This window comes from Pleurodeles waltl, chromosome 10 (genome assembly GCF_031143425.1).
Source record: "Pleurodeles waltl isolate 20211129_DDA chromosome 10, aPleWal1.hap1.20221129, whole genome shotgun sequence".
NCBI classification, from domain to species: domain Eukaryota; kingdom Metazoa; phylum Chordata; class Amphibia; order Caudata; family Salamandridae; genus Pleurodeles; species Pleurodeles waltl.
In genome coordinates, this window is record NC_090449.1 from 885,156,947 (window position 1) to 885,170,908 (window position 13,962).

General features: G+C 44.3%; 2 protein-coding genes across 3 annotated transcripts in view; one reads left to right on the forward strand and one right to left on the reverse strand.

Annotated features, from left to right (window-relative positions):
• Positions 1 to 2,119, reverse strand: part of DUS3L (dihydrouridine synthase 3 like) — a 218,283-nt gene extending 216,164 nt beyond the window's left edge. The window contains exon 1 of the mRNA XM_069211606.1: positions 2,029 to 2,119. The gene's annotated coding sequence lies outside the window, so the exon portion shown is untranslated. The remainder of the gene's footprint in view (positions 1 to 2,028) is intronic.
• LOC138261990 (pituitary tumor-transforming gene 1 protein-interacting protein-like) overlaps positions 1 to 13,962 on the forward strand; it is a 206,591-nt gene that overhangs the window by 14,942 nt on the left and 177,687 nt on the right. Inside the window, exon 1 of one of the 2 annotated variants that reach the window (XM_069211607.1) lies at positions 2,351 to 2,588. The exons of the other annotated variant lie outside the window; for it this stretch is intronic. Coding sequence (XP_069067708.1) covers positions 2,480 to 2,588 — 109 coding nt within the window. The 5' untranslated portion in view covers positions 2,351 to 2,479. Of the gene's footprint in view, positions 1 to 2,350; positions 2,589 to 13,962 lie in introns of those variants that run through there. 2 annotated transcript variants of the gene reach the window in all.

Consider the following 13,962-nt stretch of genomic DNA (forward strand, 5'->3'; position numbering starts at 1 on the left):
GGATGGAGGGGGCAAGTGCATGGACTCGGACAACAGAGGGTAGGGGGGAGGTGGATGGGGCAGCAAGCTGTTTAGGGCAGATGGGAGGTGCACTGGCAGAACAACGGCCATACATGGCCGTAATAAGGAAGCAGGGGCATGAACTTGGACAATGAATGACAAGGGGGAGGAACACAGGAGCAGCTAGCTTGGTTGGGTGCAGCACAATGCCCTCTCCCCTCCCCACCATGCATTGGAATGGGCATCTTACCTAATGTTAAAAAAAACTAGAAATTAACTTAAAACACCAGGGAAATTATAGTTAGGAAATAGAATTTAAAAAACTTAGAAATTCACTAAAAAAACAATGGTTACAGGGACGTTAAATTTAGGTTCAGATTTTACATGCACAAAAGCAGAGAAATTCATCTTTTATATTTACAGTTATTTCAAGCCCTAATGTAACTATAACTTGCGCCCTCCTCATGTACTGATAATTACCCCAGATAATACATCACTCATGACATCATCTATAACATCAGTAAAATTACTGATGAGAAATGTGTGCATGACGAGGGTGCGATCCTTCTTGCACCAGGCCGTGGTCCACTCCGGGGGAAATAATGAAATAGCTGCAGAGCCCCACACGCTCCAAGGGAAGAATTAGGTCAAAGGTCACCAAACTTTAAAATGACATAACTCTTGCACTGTTGGGACGATTTGGATGATCCTGGGCTTGTTGTACTCCTGGTGGCGAGCTCTATTCACCAGTGCCAGTTGCATCAACCACCCTCACCTTCAAAGCGGTGAAATTCTCCAAAAGCTGATCCGCCTGGCTCCCTCCACCAGTTTTCGTTTGGGCTTTGTTAGTGGGCGCAGAAAAGTCCAGGGCTTCCCCCAACTGGTCCTCAGGGAGAGTAAAGGGGCCAACCTCACTGGATTTTGGGGAGACCCACTCGTCCTGGGGTTAACTGGACAGAGTGCTGGGTCCCGAGTGGGGGGGTCAGGGGATTTTCCTTCCAGTTCTCCATTACAGACCCAGGATCCAACGGAGAAGCAGGTAGGAATTCCGCAGGCAAGAGAGGATCTTCCCATTACGCAAGAGTTTATAAAGGGGAAAAGAAGGTTCCAGAAGACAGGCACCCCCTAACCAATCTAGGGGTGTCACATCACCTCTCCACCCCCGACCCAACCCTCCTGCACAGCATATTGGGACAATCCAAAATAGTGTTATCAAGGAGCCACTGGTACCATCAGCTTCTGAGGTCTCAGCTCCACCCCTCACTGACATCACTGCCAGGGTCCTGCACGCTAGAATTTCAAACGCGGTCCCCCGGTGGTTTGGCTCCAGTTGTCTGGGCACTCTCCTTTGTTGAGGAGGCTTGGGCGGGTCCATCCCTGGTGAAGTGTGACACTTGGGTGATTGATACAGAGCACATGTTCACATGTACCCAGCCAAGTGCCCCTTGACTTTGCTGCGTTGCAGCAGCCTTTCCTTAAAAGGTGGGCTCTGGCGGTAAACATGTGCACTCTGTTTACCATGTGATTACTGTGGGTGAGACACCTGGGCATACTGCTGAGGCAGAACTCAGTCCAACGATATATATTTGTTTATATATATATATATATATATATATATATATATACATATACAGTGCTTTAACTGAGCTGGTACTGTCCGATACTGAGTACCTGCACTTTTTTATTTTGAGAGGGAGAGTGCCTGCACTTCTTCAGAATAACATAATACTTTTCATTGGAGAGTACCGGCACTTCTCAGAAACAAGCAGGTACTCTGATACAGAGTAACTGCACCTCTATTTTTCCATTTCAAGCACTGTATATATATATATATATATATATATATATATATATATATATATATATATATATATATATATATATAATATAATAAGAGAGAGAGAGAGAGAGAGAGAGAGAGAGAGAGAGAGGGATGTGGCCCTGGGAAGGAGTGTGGGTAAGGAGAGGTGGGGCTTTGGACACCCTACTCTGCCTACATTGGCAGGCCTGTATCTTTTCACATCCTACCCATGGAATATCTTGTTGTTCCGCTGCTTTCACCACCGGCCTGGAACGAACTCATGTTCTGCCAACTCTTGGCTGTGCTAGTTCGCCTACACTGCTTCTCTCCAAATATGTGTTCCTCCCTCTCTTGCCTCTTAAGGTACACTCCCTGCTTTTTCAAGTAGTGCTCTGCTCGTTGTTCCTCCTCTGGGGACCATCCCCGCGCCTTGACCACGCCGCTTTACTCCTGCTGGACTGCTCTCCTCCCGCTCCCGTAAATCTTGATTACTTAGCTCCTCCTCCTCGCCGTGTCTGTCATCCCTGCTGGGCAGCTGAGTTCCTGTGCGAGTGACAGAAGACAGGAAGCAGTACTGGGTTCGGTCGCTACCGCTTCCGGGGGGCATTTGTTGTCCTTAGCTGCCCGTGCTCACAGAGGGGTTGCTCCAGTCCAGTGTGACTGCTGCTGGCCTCGGAGATGCGGGGACTCTCCGGCCCACGGGCCCTGCTGCTGTATCGCAGCCCAGCCCTCCTCCTCCTCTGCCTGGGCTATGGCAGCACCACCGCTACGCCGCCCACATCACAGCGTAAGGACAGGGGTGGGCAGGGCACCCGGTAAACAAAGGGCATTCAAATAGGAAAAACTGGCATGTGGGTTATACCAGTGCTTCTCGTCTCGTTCCTGCAAGCCTTCTGTTTTAGGGACTTTCATAGTGTTGCATTTTGTACGACTTTTGAAACTAGCCTGCAGGCAGTGAGTGTTCCCTGGCTGCCAGTGGCTTCATCTTTCTGTAACTTATATGGCCGTTTCCCTTCTGACGAAGCGCCGCCTTGCGTGGTCGGTAGCAAGTATGTAACTGTGATATAGTGCTTCCTGTGACTGTAGCTGGAGATAGCATGAGCAGGAAGAAACCGATGGCTCTTGGAGTGCTTTACAAAAGCTCTGAACTGAACCGCACAGTTCAGCGAATTTTAATGGGGGCAGTTGACTTCTGCTACTTTTAGGGGGTAACCCGTAACAAACAATGGCGTCTGTCTGTGCTCTCGTATCTAAAGAGGTTCAACCGGTATACTTTCTCAAAGAAGCGCTCCAACACATTGTCAGGCGTAGTAAACACTATAAAAATGCGGCTACAGTAAAATACCTTCTTCCACGGCATCACACGTTACCATTTTCTCAAACGCACCTACAACTATTGTGTGTGTCCTGAGGTGTCGTCCCAGGCTACAGAACCCTGTAAAACGTTCTTTCACATGGGTTTCTATGTTCCTTGTTAGTTGTTAAACTGATATTGACATGATATTTGGTACTATACTAGAATGATGAATGAAACACTAATGTTACTGTGTAGTAAGTAACACCAAGCCAGCACCACAGTCCATCTAAAGTGTCAGCTAGGCATCCCTTTGTCCAAGTTTTATTAACATATTGTCAAACAGTTCTCCTCCAGGAACTTTATGTAAATATGTTCTCAGTTAAATGCAAATATTTTATATGCCCTCCCTACCTGTCCTTTGACTTCACAGTGTATGGCGGACACCTCCCTTTTGCTTATTCTCCATGCTCGTGCAACCCCATGGCATAATCTATAACATCCTTCCCCTTCTAACAGGAGCTTTCTAACCTATCTGCTTTTTTTACTAAGCTCCAAAACCTTCTTGGTGAAAAAGGTATATTTGAACATTCATCTGTATTGTTGCTTCCTTGCCTCTTCCTGTTTTGTTGGAAGTCTTCTGAATTGGAGATTTATAAAGGTCAAGGCATCTGCACACTCTCAAATATTGCTTTAGTGTTCTGAGGGGTATTTCTTGTCAGTTAATTTTGTCTGCTTGGTTGACCAATGGTTGGGTAGACTTTGCCATCAGATTATGTAAATATTATAATGATACAGTGTCACATTTATAAATAATATAGATACTTTCCAGTGCATCCTCAAATGTGAAAGATTAATATTACTTGAGAAATAAAGTAGTGTTTTACTGAGTCTTCAGAACATAATATCTCAAAAACGTCTTGCAAAGTCTAATGAACAGCACCCTTGGGTAAATTACAGGGTCTTCAAGATGCGGAACTTGGAACATATTGCAAGCGATTGCCAAAACGCGTTGAAAGCCACTGCAGCAACTTTTATACTTCAAGTTGTAAGATCGCAAGGCAGAATTTAGTTATAAGAGGAAAGGACCTTTAAAACATGCGCCGCTAGCTGACTTTACGTGGTACGTGCATGCGTGATCTATATAGTTAAATCTCCATGTAGCTTAGAAGTACCATCTGTTCACTAAATCCACTTCTAGGGCCCACTCAGAAGTGACGGAGGATCAGCTTGCTGCATTCACTGAACAATGATGTAGAAATCTGTTCTCAAGCAAGCATAATTTACAGGCTTACACAGGTAGTCTGAGGCCTAAACTACCTCGTTGAACAACCGGTTATGCCTATTTTGATATGTTATGGGTATTTGTTGAGTGTATGACTAGGTGAAGAGCCATGCCTTCAGTTTCTTGTGAAATTCAAAAACTAGAGAGTCTAAGTTGTTCCAGGCTTTGGGAGAGAGATAGGAGATGGCCCATTGCCACATATGGTTCTGCATATGAGGGGGATGTGTGCAAGTAAGAGTCAGCTCAGCAGAGTTGTCAGGCAGGTATGTTAAAGTTAATGAATGCTCTTGTTGAAGTGGGAGGGCGATGTTTTGCAAGGGTTTTTGTGGGTGTGTGAGGAATTGGAAGAGAGTTCCTGTTTGTGGTTGGGGAGCCAGTGGAGGTCTTTGAGGCGGAGGCTGATCTAGGTGCAGTGGGGAACTCAGTGTCAGTCTGACAGCTGAATTCTGTATGGTCTCAAGTCCTATAGTCAGTTGTGCCTTGGTTCCTACAAAGCGTGTGTTGCTGTAGTCCAACTTGCTACTGAAGAGGGCATGAGTGGCAGATTTTTCAGGTGTTGAAGGGAAGCCACTTATAAATCTTCATGAGCATCTTCAGTGTGTGGAAACAGGTGGCCAAGACTATGTTCAATTATCCTGTCACAGCAAGCAGGTTGTCAACCATTTTTCTGAGGTTCTTCACATGGATGGTTTGGTTGGATGTGGGTCAGAGATCAGCAGAATACCAGATAGAGTTTCATCGTGAGGTGTCTTTACTGAAGATAATTCTGTGTTGTCTGTGTTGAGCTTGAAGCAGTTGTTTTTTCATCCATCTGGTGACTTTGGACATGCTGGTGGAGAAGTTGGTTTGGGTGTTTTGTCGAGCGAGAGAGGATGAGCTGGGTGTTGTCTGCATGGGACATAAAGTTAATTCTGTGGATGAGAAAGATGCTGGCTAGTGGGGCATGTAGGTATTGAACAGGGTGGAACTGAGCGAGGATCCTTGTGGTAATCTGCAGATTAGTTTGTTGGTGGCATAGGTGAAGGGAGTGAATCTGACCGACTGGGTGCAGCAAGTGAGAAAAGAGCAGATCCAGCAGAGCACTAGTCCTTGGATGCTGGCATCTTGTACACATTGAATAGGGATGGGGTGGGAGGCTGTATCGAAGGTGGCAAAAAGATCCAGAATGATAAGGGCAGTGGTGTCAGTGAGGGCAGATTCAGTGCTGAGGTTGGGTCTAAAAACAGATTGGTTTGTGTCAAGGAGGTTGGTGCCTTTGAGGTCGATGGCTCGATGTTTGTTCATGATTTTCTCCTTGACTTACACAGAGAAGGATTGCAGGGCGACAGGCTAGTTTTTTAGAACGTTTTATTTATGAGAGGGGGAACTGTAGTGTGTTTCCCAGTGTCCAGGAAGGTGGCAATGTTTGAGTCATTCAGGCCCGGGGTGAGGGCTGAGCTAATGGGGTCTAGTCTTTTGGTGAAACCGCGGTGGGGGTAGTGATCTTACGGTGCTCCAGAGTATATGCTGCACATGGTTGCTGCAGTTTGTGTCACTGTTGCAGCGTCAGAACCTATCATGCCAGTCTACTCCACTTTGTCTTCCCTAATTGACAAACTTCCTATTTTCTACTTTTGCTGGGGTATACTATGCTTCACTAACTTTCTTTTTATTGGTTATGCTTTCCTACTTTACTTGATCTTGTCCTGTACTCTGTTTCGTCTCTCTGCTGTGTAAAATGTTCATTCTTTTGTTTTATTTTTGATTTGTTATGTTTTTTTCCTACAGTTTCTACTTTTCTTTCTTTCCTTTGTTTTGCTATTTACGCTATTTTACATGCGTACGTTCAATGCCAGTGGTGTTGTGTAGCAAACTGGGTTTCTTTGCAGATTCTCCCACTTTTTACCCCCACTTGAACTGTCAGATGCTGTTGTTTTTTTACCTGTTAGAGCACTGAGGCCTGCTAACCAGGCCCAGTACCAATGCTGTTTCCCTTAAAATGGTATATCGAATTGCATGGGCCAATTGGCATGCACCTTACCACCCCTGTAAGCCCCAGTACATGGTACCTAGGGCAAGGGTGGTAAAGAGTGTAGCAGGGCTGCAGCACTGATTGTGCCACCCTGTGTACCCCAAGTGAAAGAGAGACTGCAGAGCTGCCAAGTCAGCCTGCATGAGCAGCCTCCTGCTCGAGTGAGAATCTGATCACACAAGGTGAAGGCAGAGTCCCTGTTACTGCCCATGGACAGGTCCGTCACCCCTAAGGCAGGCCTCCTCTAGCCCAGGGGGCAGGATGCACTATTCCATGAGTGAGAGCATATGTGGAGGAGCACATATGCCCCGTGCTAGCATCTAAAACACAATGCTGGCCCGAGTAACCTGCAGTCCATTGGATAACATGAGCTGCCATCTGACCACTGCTCAAATGTCCAGCTCTGCAATGGCCCAGCCGAATCCCATTGTCTTTGGTAACAAACACTGTACTTTTTAATCCTGAACATGATGCCCGTATTTAGGATTAAAAAGCAGATGACCAGGTGGCACCCTTAGAGGGTGCCTACCAAGTACCCAAGTCCTGTACTGTTTTGGTGGGCTCTCCTGAGCCACTGCCTCACAGAAAAGAGTCTGACGTGAGACAAAAGGCCTGGGCAGGAAGGAGGTCACACCACCTCCCTTCCAGGCTAGCAAGTGAGATTATCATTAGGGTGTTGAGCCTCAAAGGGCTTCCCCTGCTTTTGATGTGCTGAGAGTTGGCCCCCCAGCAGAGGACAAAGACCTTGCAGCCCTGCCCGACCGGGCAGGTGGGAAATTAGCTATGCAGGAGGTGTGCACCTCAATCAAACTAGCCACACCTTTGAGGGTGGGCTTGGAGGTATGTACCACCAAGTAATGCCATCTGAGGGGTATACTCCCCTCAGGAAGTCGTCACTGCAGGGGTGAACTAGCCACAGGGACAGTAGCATAATGGCCACTGTCCTTCACACCCTTAAACGCCCCCTATACCAGGATTTAAGGTGCTCCTCTGGCACCAGAACCTAGATCTTTCCTGGAAAAGAAGAAAAAAGCACAAAGAGACATCTGCACCAACAACAGGACATATACCTCAGCCCTAGCACGAAGGAAGAAGAGGACACTGAGTGACCTAAGGGGACCAGTACTGGAACTGAGTGCCTGACGTGTGCTGGAGGAGAAATATCGTTGGTCCTGACCAGAGGGACCCCCATGGACAGTGAAACTCGCAGGAAGACTCCCCGACTGGTGGCACCAGTCCCCTGTAAATTGCAAGAGTGAAGAAGGGCTGAGATTGAAGAAATGTGACCTGACAGGCTCTGAGTGCCTGAACTTAAAGAAACTAGGTGTTCAGCATTTAATGAGTGGGAGTAAGGCCTGTGCTAAGTTTCAAGCCTCTACTACCCACCAAATGACTCCAGTCGCCAGAAATCCTGTGTACCATCCTTGCAGCTACCAAGGCTTGTCTATCGCCTCCTGGAAACCGACGGCCCAATGACGTTGACCGACTCTAAGGCCCCCCAGCATAGAGACCGATGTGGCAAGTGACTCCTCTCCTGTGGGACTGCAGCCTGAAGGACAAGACTTCGACTGGAGCAGCAAAGCATCTTTGTCACGACTGGCCCGGTGATTGACAGCTAGGAGCTACCTCTGCACCCAGAGCCACTGGACGAGGTGGTGAAGATCCAAGCGTCGATTCCTGATCTTGTCCCTCCCCTAAAGATCTCTACATCAGAACGGTAGAGAGTGAGTCCACCCCCCAAGACAAGTTTAGCAATGGTCTGCAAAACTCACCAGCCACCGTGGGTCATTCAGCACCAAGGACAGCCTAGTCACCTCTGCAACCGGACTCCCTGGGCAAGATAAAAAGAAGTCTGACTGTTGAATCTTGGTCTGGATCTCCACAGAACCTTAAGTTCCCGTGGGTTCGCCATAACTCACCCTACAAGTGCCCGAGTGCACCCTGCTATTTTTCCCATTGACTTTAATGGAAGCACTTTAAACCTAGAAAGTACTGCATTTTCTAAAGTCTTAAAAATTCACAACTACGGTAGTACAAAAGGTACAAATTTTGTTTTGGTGTCTAAATTAAGATCAAAATCTAATCTATTTTTCTAAATTCGTGTTGGATTTCTGTTGGGTCGTGTCATTTACTTAGCGTCCATGTTGGTAATGTGAAATACTTTGCACATGTTCCTCTAAGTAGCCTTATTCCTCTTTGCCACACTACCAGGACTGAGCTAGGGTTTGCTGAGAGTGAATCTGAGGTCCCCTACTGGGTATTGTGTTGGTATTCCATGGTAAGACTACCTAGTCATACCATACAATACCTTCACCTTGCTACATGTTGTGAGTCCCTACCCACCACTCCACCAGCTTGGCAGGGGTACAGACTGATACTAGTCCCCCAAGGCATCAAGAAGAGCAACAGGGTGGAACTGGTCACTGTGACAGCCCCAGCTCAGGTTGCTCACTGCACTGACTAATCTTTATGGGGTCTGTAGTACACACTTACTGGTGGCCTTCCTTGTTAAAACTTGTTCCATGTTTGTAATATTATTGGCACACGTCTGGGTGTTCTTGACCCAAATTATTGATTTTCTTTGTCCAAACTAATGCAAACTAAAACCTGTAAAACTAATTGTATTATTGTTACTATAACTGTCCAAGAGTGAGGAAGGAGGCATCAGAAGGGAAAAAACAGAGAGGAAAAAGGAACGAAATGAGGGAGGGGGATGGGGGCAGTAGGAGAGGTAAGAGATGGAGAAATAACAATGGAAATTAGAGTTACAGGGCAAAAGTGAGGGGGAGATGAATGGAATAGGAAGAGGGATGAGGCATTCAGTGTTAGAAACCTAGAGAATGTGTGCAATTGGAGGAGAAAGAAAAAGACATAGATAAGGGGAGGCGAGAGAAGAGGTAGGGGAAGTAGAAAAAGGGGCAAAAGAAGTATGTAGACCAGAGATGTGAAGACAAACAAAGAGGAGGGTAATGGGAGGAAAGGGAGAGACAAAAAGAGAAGCGAGGCACAGGAAAGGTGAAAGGAGAGAAAAAAGGCTCAGATTTGATCAAGGGAGATGTGGAAGATGGGAGAGAATAGCTAGAGTTCGGGTGGAAGGATAGCCCTCATGAAGAAAAATGGTCTTTCTCATTCACAGCCATTTGTGATATAGGTCCAAGTGAGGGTATTTATTTTTTCTAGCTACTCCTCTGCTGATGGCTAACAATGATTGGTCTCCCTCTTAGTAGTCCTGTCACTTGGCAATATCTCATCAGTGTGGTGCTGCTCCATTGACACAGATTTAGGTAATTACTCGTTCTCAGGGTTTGCAACTGTGTTATATATTTATGTTTGCCTAAAGTTAATGGGTCGCAGCGGTCCCCTATCCCCACTCTCTTTCCGTACTATTTGTTTTGACAAGCAGTGAGGGCATTATGAGCCGCAAAGTAGCAAGATACCTTTGTCAGAATACAATTGAGGTATTCCACTCGAAAAGCTTGTAATTTTACACACTACTGGCAATGTGAGTGCTAAATAATTCAGCACCCTTCTTTCCCTGGCTCTTGAGAGCACATCCAGTACTTTATTTGGGGGAAAATAAGAGCAGGGACTCACCAAAAAGAGCGATGTACTGGGGATAAAGTTTGGAGTCGGCATAAGGGAGGCACTAACATAGCTGCCAAGTTTACGGATTGCCTATGCGTGACATTTCCAGGGTTTCAAGGTACTTATTAGTGACATTCTTCGGCCAACTGTGTGACACTTAGCGTGAAATATCACAATAAGAGACTGAGAGAAATGAGTCCCTAGTTACGTTCTCCAACCTGAACCTAGTAAACACAAAGTTGTAACTAGGCTCATGAAAGGAAGTGAAGAAAATGAAAAAAATAAGCCAATGTCAGGATCTACCTGTGCTATCCAAAAAGAATTGGAGTAGACGACTCATCCACTATTAGTGGCTTGCTTCATTATCGGCTTCTATTACACCCTGGTAGGGTAATACCACCAGGGCGGACTTAACCATAGTTGGGAGTTCTTATATAAAGTATCTTGCTGGATAAAAGCAGGGATCCAGAAAAAAGTCTGTTAAAAATACCTCCTAGTATACTCAAGGATTTATCCTCTTTAAGGTACTAGGGGTACACTTACAAAAATAAATCTGTTTTTTTGGAGGGGAATTAGTGTTCCAAAAAAACAATTTAATGCCAACATGTTTTGCCCCTCACTTAGAGCCCACCTGGGTGTGGGATCTTCATCAGGGCTGTCACTCTGTCCCTGCCTATCTGTGCATGTATACCATGCAAAAAATGTGAGGCCTATTGCTCTCACCTGAGCTAAATGAAGAAGTTCATGTCTGGAAGTACCTAAAGAACACATAATTATCACAATTCTAAGAGGTGATCATGTAACAGTGGTACAAGACTTTTTATTTTTATCACTTCTAGACTTCCTATAGTATAGAATTATTAAGACCAGTGTTTCTATATTTAAATGTTTCTAAAAACCAAAAACCATACATTCTATGGACACACTATCAGACAAATCACTGTTATATGTCTCGGATACTTATTCTGGAAGAGTCTGGGGTGTCAGATTCGTTGACATCTTGCTTATAAATGTGAACCTGGTCACAGATAAACATATGTTTGAACACAAAAAACTGCTGTAAACCCACCTCAGGTGCACGTATAGTTCACTCTTGTCATGCTGTAAAGCCATTAGTGGTGTGTATACATGCAGTTTTCACACGTGGCACCTTTTCCCAGTATTTCACGTTCTATTATCATGCGTCAGTCACACATTCCAAAGGCACTACCACACCTTACCCTTTTGTGGGGTTGTTCAGGAACCATGCATGTCTGGCTGGGGTGCAGTCCTGTAGTAAAACACTTGAACAAAGGCAAGCTTAAATAATCCTGGCTTTCCAAATAACCCACAAGAACAGAAACATTAACTCCAAGATTTTTAAATTAATTAGCAAGGACATGGGGTCCAAGTCATGATCATGGCTAACCCTCTAAAATAAATCTTGCTTGTGAGACTTAATCTTGCTAACGCGTCCCTTTATACTAATTTATTACACATCAGGACTCGTTTTAGGCCAATGAATCTTTTCACCCAGTTGAGAGACACCTTAGGACGAGATAGCTAATCAATATGTCAATCAATACATCAATAATGTCATCAATATTTATCACGACAATGCATTTCACTTTAGTCAAAGACATTAATCAATTCAAAGACGCTACCATGACCTTTCAGCCATGAATAACCACACCTTGTTTAGTAGAATTTTATAAGTTTTATTCCCTACTAATTACAGTCTAAAAGCAGATGCGTTAATCTCAACACCAAGAAACATAATAGCATAGTCACGATCTGTCAACTTTGGTAAGATTTCATTAAAGCAAGGATCACAAACATCAAAACATAACACGGCGTAAACATGGATCAAGTTTAGTAGAGTGTCAATAACGTGTCAGTTCAACAAAGCATGATCTCGGTCGTTTGTCTATTTGCGTCAGTTTTGGTGAACACCTATCCTAACCACTGATTAGCATTCGCATGTTGGGCTTCATGCAAAACAATTTAGAACACTAATTTGGAAAACATCTATCTAAGGTCTCTGTCAAAGTAAGCAGTTGGTACCTAGAAAGGAAAAGCAAACAGACAAATCACAATTGCATTGTCATAATTACCCTTCAAAGTTTAGGTCAGCGCACAGGTTCAGTCTTCGTCTTCAGGACATCTGTCAATTCGCCATCAGTCAAAACTCAGCTCTGGGGCAAAAGGGCACTTTCCTCATAAGGAGGCAAAGTGTAACATGGACAAATCTAAGAACAAGGATGGTTTTAAGTAAACCACCAAGTCACCAAACAGAGTGACAGAGTTTCTGGATAAAATCAATAGCATTCCCTACCTAATTCTAAGTGACTCCACGTGACATGGGTTTTTATCCCTTTTCCATTGTACATTCCGCCAAAATTTTATCGGACACTTGTTATACCCCACTATCTTTAACCTATCAGAAAGTACATTAGGTAACCCAACTCTTCACCCCATATTATTTTACAAGTCTTTGATTGGTCTTCATAATTGACGTCTTCCGAGGTGGCACGTCCGGTATGATTTGATTTCATCTTTCTGTAATTCTTTGCACATCTTTTGGTCAGCAGTTCCATTGTCTTCACCGGTTTGAATGACCTTGTACATTACATTAATCTACACTGTTTCAATTGCACACAATGAAGAATGCTTGAGAACTGATCTAATATGGTTACATTCGTCTTCTAATTTGAAGAAAAAAGAACACGCAGGGTCGTGTCCCTTTGTGAGTCAGCACACTGCAAAATAGAAAAATGCATTTAATATGAGAACCAAGCAGCTAAGCTTCGGCTCGTGCTAACTTAAGGCCTATGAGGATTTCAGCACAGATTCAATAACGCAATCATTAGTATAAACTTATTTAAACGTAATATAAACATTTTGGTCATTATTATTAGTCTATGTATACATTGGTGGCCACTCCCCGTGGTCACAATTCAAGTGCACGTCTAAGCAAAATTACTATTATTATAGTTTCTATGCAGCATTATCACACATTGATTCATAAACATTTCATGTTAATTTAGATTATATAAGCTACGCTCTCTCAATCTTTTGTCAAGGCATTTGGTGTCATCAGAGGTCTATTTATTGAAATTCATTAATGAAGTATAAGCATCTGTGTTATGCATGGCCAGCTGGGTAATGCTTGCTTCTTGCCTCACTTCGGAAAATCCTTATTTACAGGGTTTTCTTGCGATCACACGCAGTTAAAGCGCACATGATACACAGTCATCGAGGTAACTTGTTTCACGGTCCCCGTCAAGCCATCTGGGAACAGGTCCAGCGGTGCTTCTGACAGTTGTCTGCCACGTCTCATTTTAATATTTCAGGGTGCTGGATTTCTTGCTAGCGTAGCATGGCGTCTTAGTATTTCTGTACACTTGTTGGACAATCCATTGCACAGCCCCCGCTGTTTTTTGTTTTTTGTTTTTGTGCAAATGGAAAACAATTTTTACATTAAATAATGTTAATGCGGATATTAACTAGGCATCGAGTCCTTCGTCACAATTACATGTCGCCTTTTCCTTTACATACACCCATTTGAAAGTACTATTTCAGGGCCCCCACTGAGGCACTTTCTACTTTTTGCAATAGAAGCTTTGGCATTCAATTCTCTTAATACGGACAATGACCCCAGACTCACCGAAAGGAGCGGTGAACTGGGGGTAAAGTTTGGGAATCGGCATAAGTGCGGGGCTAACGTAGCTGCTAAGTTTACGGATTGCCTATGTGTGACATTTCCAAGGTTTCAAGGTACTTATGAGTGACTTTCTACTGCCAAACGTGTGACACTTAGAGTGACACTTCCTCACATGTTAAATCAAGCAATGAAGTCATGAAATTTGCAAAAATATTACTAAAGCATGTTGTGGTAGCAGACTGTCGGTTACAGGCAGCACATTTTCCATTGTAATGGGCACTAATTTTGCAAAAACTGTTTTAATGATAAATCTATGTGGCGTGCAAGCGATAATGTGTGGAAA